The sequence below is a fragment of the Rhipicephalus sanguineus genome, chromosome 1 (genome assembly GCF_013339695.2).
Source record: "Rhipicephalus sanguineus isolate Rsan-2018 chromosome 1, BIME_Rsan_1.4, whole genome shotgun sequence".
NCBI lineage: Eukaryota > Metazoa > Arthropoda > Arachnida > Ixodida > Ixodidae > Rhipicephalus > Rhipicephalus sanguineus.
The window spans coordinates 166,973,326-166,981,642 of record NC_051176.1 but is presented as its reverse complement, the minus strand read 5'-3'; the positions used below and the strand labels follow the sequence as shown (position 1 = coordinate 166,981,642).

The 8,317-nt window shown below is 41.4% G+C and overlaps 1 protein-coding gene across 1 annotated transcript; it reads left to right on the top strand.

The window, feature by feature from the left end:
• Positions 1 to 1,657: 1,657 nt before the first annotated feature.
• On the top strand, positions 1,658 to 4,510 carry LOC119401771 (probable deoxyhypusine synthase). The gene is made up of 3 exons (XM_037668747.2): positions 1,658 to 2,069; positions 2,196 to 2,360; positions 2,484 to 4,510. Exons 1-3 carry the CDS (start codon positions 1,869 to 1,871, stop codon positions 3,234 to 3,236), a joined length of 1,119 nt encoding a protein of 372 aa, XP_037524675.1. The 5' UTR covers positions 1,658 to 1,868; the 3' UTR covers positions 3,237 to 4,510.
• Positions 4,511 to 8,317: the final 3,807 nt, after the last annotated feature.

Sequence of the window (8,317 nt, the reverse complement as noted above, 5' to 3'; positions counted from 1 at the left end):
CAAGTTGGTGCTGCCAGAAAGAAGTGAAGAAAGGCCACTTTGAGTGATGCCCTATGTTCATGGTGTGTCCCATCACTACGAGTGGTGACTGCTATAATGTGAATGTGATTTTTTCCACCAAGAATAAGCTAAAGGGGATTTGTGCAAGACTTCAGTATTGACAAAAAAGAAAAGCAAGAGGGGAATGCACCGTGAAACACGGCCTTTGATTTGTGCCGTGCGTTAAGGGGGTAGTATAACCGATTCTCTTTTCATGTGAAAAAGTTTACGTAGGCCAGACTGGCCACTGTATGAAAATTCGTCTGGCAAACATTGCACCTCTTTGAAACGTGCTCCGACATCAAATTTGACCTTGCAGTGCAGTCACTGTGGATGCAAGCCGCTGTTTGAACTAGCCTCTGTTTTATTCCGTCACAGGGTACAAGTAACTCAACAAATAACTGAGGCTTGCATTATCCAGAGGCAAGGCTCCGTGTGTCTGTAGACCTCTTTGATAAATAATTGTCATTCCTTAACATACCTGCCTAATGTTGCACTTTGTAATTGCAATGCGTGCATGGTTTCATTTTGATGGTTTTCTTTATGACAGAGTTATTGTTGTGTATTTTTCGATACTGCATGTTTGGGTATCATTGCAGGCGACGCATGCGGGGTTCCTTACTTGGTAGGGTCAGTTTCTTCCTTGATAGAGTAAAGGGTTTTTTAGAACTGTCATTTATAAGCGCGATGCGTGAGATCTTCGTGATTAGAGTTAGTATATATTCATGTATGTTCCCCAATAAACATGGGTTGAAGTTCAGCGCTTGTTCTGCCTACGTCTTCTTTGCCTCCGTTGTTTATGCGCTACTCATTCCGAAGTCATGCATCTTTACAAACCTGCCAAACTTGCCGCACTTTCGATCGGATGGAATTTCGTGACCGCAATGGACTCCCTTCCGCATAAGGCAATCGCGATTAAGGAACTCGCGCTCAATCGCGATCGAAATGTATTCCTCAATCGAGACGGAAAAGCAGCTTCGCTGAGCCGACACAATCGCGCAGTTTGCCGAACGCTTTGTATGGTCATGCAAGTGAAAAACGTACTTTCCTTGAAACGCGCACAGTATAACTGGTACAACCAATACAACGAACGGATGGCCACAAATCGACCACCGCACACGCACCACACAAAGGCACCACACACAAGCCATACCGAGCACAAATTACGTAAGTGTGCAGCCGATAACATACGCATTCAAAGACCAACGATCCCATTATTCACTCCTCAACAAGCACACAAGTGTATGGGTGTTCTCTGAGCACACGGGCAACGATAAATAGCCGCACACGAACATCGACGTAAGTGTGCAGTCGATAACACACACACATAAAATAAAAAATAAAACATGCCTATTGTAGGTTGCCTGAATCGTCGTCGTAAAGTTTAGGCAAAAAGCCACTATCTTTCACAGATCCAAGCCAAGTTGCGTGAAAATAGCGTTTGCTTATTCTGACCCGCGTCAGAATAACGAAGCGCTATTTTCACGAGGGTCGGAATAGTCACTGCCGGTAAAAAGCGGCTGTGACACGACAGTCAGCTGTGGCTTCGGTACTGTCTCTGGCTCTGCCAACCACGATGAACCATGTGACAACTGCGGCAACTGCGGCTCTTGTTTGGTCCGCGCACATTGGTTCACATGTGTTATCTCATCTGAATCGCGTGTGTCGTTGTGTGACAGAACAAACGTTCGCAAGTGATTACGTGTGGAGTAAATGAAACCGCTTGTCAGATGGGGGCTGGCGACAATCGAAGCACCGTTGTGACAAGTTTCTTGAGCGCACCCCGTGCTTGCTTACAGCATTGTTGAGCACCGGTTTGTCGCGGCAACATGAGTACTGAATGTGAACCGACGCTTGCGGTGGATTCCGTATTGAGAAGGTCGGGAGAGCTGCCAGTTAAAGAAAAAATCGAAGTTAAAGGCTATGATTTCAACGATGGCATCGACTACGCCCGCATTCTTGAAAGCTACAAGTGCTCTGGCTTTCAGGCGACTCATTTTGACCGCGCTGTCAACGAGATCAACCGCATGGTACGTTGGGCTTTTTTTTTTCCCCGTGTTTTGTAGATTTAGTTGCGTGCGTGAATTACTTCTGTATATTTATGAAGTACGGATCGTCAGATTTTTACCGTTTTTGTCTCATTTCTGTTCACGTAGCTGGAATGCAGATCTGTGCCTCTCGAGAAGGATCAGCTTGACCAGCATGAAACCGACGAGTTCATTCGTAGAAAATACGGCTGCACGATTTTTCTGGGTTACACCTCGAACATGGCTTCCGCGGGTGTCAGAGACGTCATCAGATTTCTCGTGGAACACAAGATGGTAAGATTATATAAGAGTGTTGCATTTCTTTGCATGCGTGTGTGTGCGTGTGTGCGTGTTTATTTTAAATTTGTCAGTGCATTCATGTCTGAAGATTAAAACTTGCGTGTACTTCATTTGCAGGTTGATTGCATAGTAACAACTGCGGGTGGTGTCGAAGAGGACCTTATTAAGTGTCTTGCGCCCACCTATGTGGGCGACTTTACTCTGAAAGGAAGCTCTCTCCGTGATTTAGGCATCAATCGCATTGGAAATTTGCTGGCTCCAAATGACAATTATTGCCTTTTTGAGAATTGGGTGATTCCCATTTTCAACAAGATGCTTGAGGAGCAGCGCATGCACGGTACCATCTGGTCACCATCAAAAATGATAGAAATGTTTGGAAATGAAATCAATGACCAAAGGTCTATTTATTACTGGGCCGCAAAGAACAAGATTCCTGTATTCTGCCCAGCATTAACAGATGGCTCCCTTGGCGATATGATCTACTTTCATTCATACCGCAATCCTGGTCTGATTGTAGACATAGCTCAAGACATTCGTCGCATTAATTCAATTGCAGTGAAAGCAGTACGATCTGGTATGGTGATTGTAGGCGGTGGACTTGTGAAACACCACATCTGCAACTCAAACATGATGCGCAATGGTGCAGATTTTGCAGTGTATCTCAACACAGGTGCCGAGTTTGATGGCAGTGATTCAGGGGCAACACCTGATGAAGCAGTGTCATGGGGAAAAATTCGCAAAGATGCTCGCCCTGTAAAAATTTGTGCAGATGCCACACTTGTGTTTCCTCTCCTAGTTGCACAAACGTTTGCCACGTGGCACTTCCAGAACAAGCAAAAGATAAATGGTGACAAAGGAAACGTGCTCTGAAGGTTAATGTGAACCTCCAACATTGTACTTTTCATAATTTGTTACTTGTCTGGTTGCTACTTAGCCTGTGTATTATTGTGCATGAAAGGTTTCAAAATTTAATGCTATTGTTTTTATGTAGGAATTTTTTGAAGTCGGAAAAACCTTAAGCTTTTATAACATTTCTCTCTCCAGATGTAAAATGAAAAGCCATAATGATTGCAGAAAAAATATAATTTAGGTCTTTTTCCACATTCAGAATTAATTGGGTAGCTGCTGGGAGCCTGCATCTCGCAAGAAATGGGATGACCAACATCTTGTGTAGAAATGTTAAACAATTGTGCACTGTGTGTAAGGGAAGACAATTTGTGGAGTAATTGTTAATGATTGCCATAAGCGCAGTTATTGCGATTGCAAATGCCGTGATCCATGCACAAGACACTGCTTGTACGGCCTATAATTGGGCATATGCCTGCTTGTATAATAGTATCGGTGATCATGTTGTAGAGGCTTTAAAGTGTTATGCTTAGTGTTGACCTTGTGCCTTCAAAGCTTAATCTGCTTGTGAGTGTGTTGTGCTCAAGCCCCATGACACTGAATGTGAGTTATTCGGACAGGAATCGGTTAAAATTTTGTAATAGCCTTGGCATTCTGTGGTCTATTTATGTTGGGATGCAACGTTATAGTAAATTTTTATAATCTTATTTACCTGACAAATACTAGATAAATGCTTTTCAATGAAGGTTGTCCATCTGGAAGTGCAGAATTGCTGAGTGCATTCTTGTGAACTAGCATTGTTAATATAGTAAATACTACTTTGTAGATGCAGTATCCAATATAATGTTAGAAATGTGGATACTGCATTGTAGATTGAATAGTGTCCATTGTAAAATGCTATTCAGTTTGCTCTTTTTTTTTTTCCTTAGTGCAGCTTATTGGCTGTCTGCATATCTTATAATTTCTCTTTACTTTAGGCTCTAGGGTCATTACATTTGCTTATGAATAGGCAGCTTTGAAGCGTTTCCGCACTTTGCTCAGTAAAATCTGATAGCTGAGACTGCGTTAGTGGATTTAGAATTGTTAGCAAAGCGTCGACACTGTTGTTGCTGCCAATTGATTATACTGTTTTAGTATGCTGTATGCTGCGTGACCAAGAATGTACTGCAGTGACAGACTAATGAAGTCCTGAAATACAACGTACATTATTCCTGGAAACTTCGCAGGCAGTGGCCAAAGGTACTGGAGGGGGGAAAAATGGAAACCGTGTGCACAATAAAAAGTAAAATGATCTGCAACTGATTTTTTCTTTGCACTGTTTCTGCTTCATGCTTCCCACAAATGGTGAAACCAATGGAAAGAGTTGGGCTCTATCTGTGTGTGAAAAAGTCTGCTCGCTAAATAGCACCTAAGCTACAGCATTTTTTTTTTCTCCCATTGCATCAAGGCATGATGGTCGGGCCATGCGCACTTTAGGAAATTGCTTTTTGCTCACACCCCAGGTATGAATGTAGCACATGCTGGGAATTGACCATTTGCAAAAATGTGCGAGTACGGTATTCTGCAAGGTTTGTTTTCCAACCGAGAACTTTTGTTCACAGACTGCTTTTATTGCGCAAAGTGTATTTCCCTCTTTCCATTCTAGTGAAGGTACACAGCACCACGAATCCTTTTCAGATATTACTACAGGGGTGTAATGTCTCGGTGTTACTCTACTCGTGGTCATCGGATAACCATTGTGGCATTGAAAGAAAGAAAGAAAAGAATGGTAGGGACAAGTGTTGAACAGGAACAACAGTTTATTCTTCTAGTCTGCTGGCGGTTATTTCGATAGGAAATATTTCTGCTCATGGGCATGCATAGTAAGTTTTTTGAAAAGCCTTTGTTGTGCTCATCGACCTTCACTGGGAAGGGGAACCATTTGAAGTGTGAAATGTAGTCTCTGAGCGAGGATTTTTAGTTAGCAAACAACCCTTGCAGGAAAGCCTACTTACACATTTTATGCAAATAGTCTATTCAAGGTGGGACACATTCATCATGTGTGTGCGAAGTGGAAAATATGCATTTACAGTAAAAATCCTTGTTTGGTGTAGATGTTTTGCTAGATGTGTATACTTTTTAAAGATATATTCTTGTTAATTTTTAATACAGTTTCATTCATAAATGTGTTAGTTTCTGCATTGCTACATGAAGTAGTACAGTACTTGAGTATTGAAATGCGAAAATTTAATGCCAAGTAATGCACACGTTCATTTCCAGCGACTACAGTTCAAGTCTTGGCGTAATTTTGACTGAAACACTTGCACCACAGCCAACATTACCTTTTAGCGGCCAGATTTCTAGTGACATGGCATGGTTATCATGAGCAGTTGCTCATAGCAGTCGTTATACTAAAAAAACAATGTCACGTTTTAGTCCGTGAATACTGTACAGTGCTCTTCAAATGAAACCCGAACACCGGCAAGCCTTCACAGTGGCATAATGCGCGCCGTCCAGTTATCACCATGGACAGGTGCGCATATGCGCAATGCGGTCATACCGGATGTGCGTGCCTGGACTGGACGGTGCGCACTATACGATGCAAAGGCTTGCCGCTGTTCGGGTTTCATTTGACGAGCACTGTACATATAAAACATGCTTGTGGACAGTACACATGCTTTAAGAAAGAACCCTACAAATTATATCCAGAAGTGTGCCACAAAAAAGCACAAATAACCTGCTTCAAGTTCTATATACGCTTAATGTCTATGACCTTTTTCAATACAGGTTGCCTTTTTAATGTGTTTCATTAGCACCAACAAATTATGTTGAAGTGCAGGGTGCCTGACCTCTTCTTCACTATGCCATTTGTTTCTTCACCCAAAAATACTCTTGTGTACTCTATTTTTCTTTCCTGCTTTTGTGTTATTTTGATACTTTGTACAGACTACTCACCCCACCTAACCTTCTGCCGAGGACAGCTGGAAATTAGGTGGGATGATGAAATAAAAAACTGCAGGCATATAATGAAATTGGCTAATGCAGCAGAGGGCAAATTGGATATCGTTTGGAGAGGCCTTCATCCCGCAGTGTACATCACACTAAAGATGATGACTACACCACTTGTATGCTGTTGTTCATGGTCCCATGAAATGTTTTGTTGGGTCTTTTTAACAATTCTTTTGGGATCTGAGCACTTATTTCTTTTTGTCTCTGAATATACAATAGGTCCAACTAAAGCTCGTGGTTGATGCTGAAGCTTGTCTTTTCCATGCTGTACAAGTTTACAATTACAAGCACATCCATCTAAATGCTTAACTCTGTTCATTGTATTATGCGTTATCCATAATGCCCCTATACTTGCTGGCATAAGCAAATGGGGCGTTAAAGGGCTGGTACCCTGACATTTTAAAGGGCGAGCTTACACGCTTCTGTGAAATATGTTTTTGGACAAGGTTCAAATGAAGGCAAAGGAATCTAAGACAGTTGTTGCTTCCAAGAAATATCTGCTTAGATGTGCATTCACATCTAAGCAGCTCATTTTGCTTCAGTCAAAGATATTTGCAGTGATGGCTGTACATGTTGCAATATTGTAAGGTGAAACCTTAAGGTGAATGAGCAGAGTTAAGTGTTAATTATTAAAACGGTACAGTTGGAACAGGGCCACAGCCAGGCTTTTGTTTTTGGAAGCTGAGGGGTTTCAACCAATCTGTGTGCATGTGTGTGCTAGTTTGTGTGTGTGTATATGTTAACATACAAACAAAAATTGTGGTGTTTGAAACCCCCATTATGAGATTCTACCCTGGCTATGCCTATGTGTAGAACCCCAATGACGTGATTGGGACTGGAATTTAAGTACATCTCTAATGGCCATAATGCAACATTTTACCTTTCTGCCACTGTGCTAAAACTTTTCCGAGCATAGTTGGTTGGTTTTTGTTAAATAGAGTGCAAATTTGTTCCTTACTAATGCACTAGATTGTACATCTTCGACTATCTTCTTGCATTTCATCTTATGTGTGTTGACTTGGGTAGACCTGCATCTGCTTGTTGACAAGAGACAGACCCCTCCACTTCAACAAAATGGCTGGCACAGTATAATGTACGTAAGCACTGAACAACCTCGTGAAGATTGTTCTAAGGCTGTACAACAGAGCTGTGTTATTTATTTATTTGAAAGATTGCCCTTAGGAACATGTTTACATAATAGTAATAGCACAAGACGTGCATCACATAGACAAACAAGTTGAATTCGTGTCTGAAGTCTAGTAAAGATCGGTGGAATGGCCCATGTATCCTTTCCACTCTTGTACACTGGGAGGGTTACTCTGACAATGGCTGGTTGCTCTGATGTGGTGGTGTGCTTGCTCTAGCGCACACAACCGCAGCTAGTAGATTGAAAGAAATGAGGAGCTGCCATCTTTAAACAAAACTGTGCATTTAAACCTGGTTGAATGGTGGTCATCATTTTCATTGTAGTAAAAAAATGCTGCTTATAAGTGATATGTTAAAGGGGTGCAAATGAGAAAGGACAAATTGAGCTGTAGTAGTAATTGCCTTTCTAGAATTAAAAAAAAAACGCATGCTCTTACTGTGAGAAGTCTTAGTAAAGCAGGAATGATTCAAAAATGGTGGCAACACTGCCTTGAAATTACTGCATGAGCCACACATGACGTACAGTATTGAAATGATATATTTTAAATACACACTGATTTAGCATTTCTCTTTATTGTCTCTGTGCATAGTGTTAGCTTTAAAGGTACTAGATGCTGAGTGTGTTCAATCGGTGGCACACTGATCTTTGAGGCTAGAAAAAAAAATTGTCAAATAGGCTGAACTACACATTCACTGAGACAGCTGAAACGGCTCAAGCAGCAAACAAAATAATCTAATATGACTAATGGGAATGTCTCATATTCATGAAGGACGCATGATATTGAGCCCTAATACTATCTGTAAAAAGGATTTCTGTTAAGGTCTCCAAAAAGCATTGTTTACTCGTTTACTCAAGCTAAATTTGCACTTAACAGTGACTTCATGATCTATTCTGGATTTTGAGGGAACAATGTTAAGTGTCTTTGTAGGGTAAACAAAAAGTTTAGATATATGTTCAGAAAAGTTCAGTT

What these genes read in the sequence shown, in the direction of transcription:
- LOC119401771 (XM_037668747.2), top strand. Translation starts at nt 1,869, where the DNA reads ATGAGTACTGAATGTGAACCGACGCTTGCGGTGGATTCCGTATTGAGA. An exon ending in TCAACGAGATCAACCGCATG is followed by an intron (nt 2,070 to 2,195) that starts GTACGTTGGGCT and finishes CTGTTCACGTAG; the next exon opens with CTGGAATGCAGATCTGTGCC. An exon ending in TTCTCGTGGAACACAAGATG is followed by an intron (nt 2,361 to 2,483) that starts GTAAGATTATAT and finishes CTTCATTTGCAG; the next exon opens with GTTGATTGCATAGTAACAAC.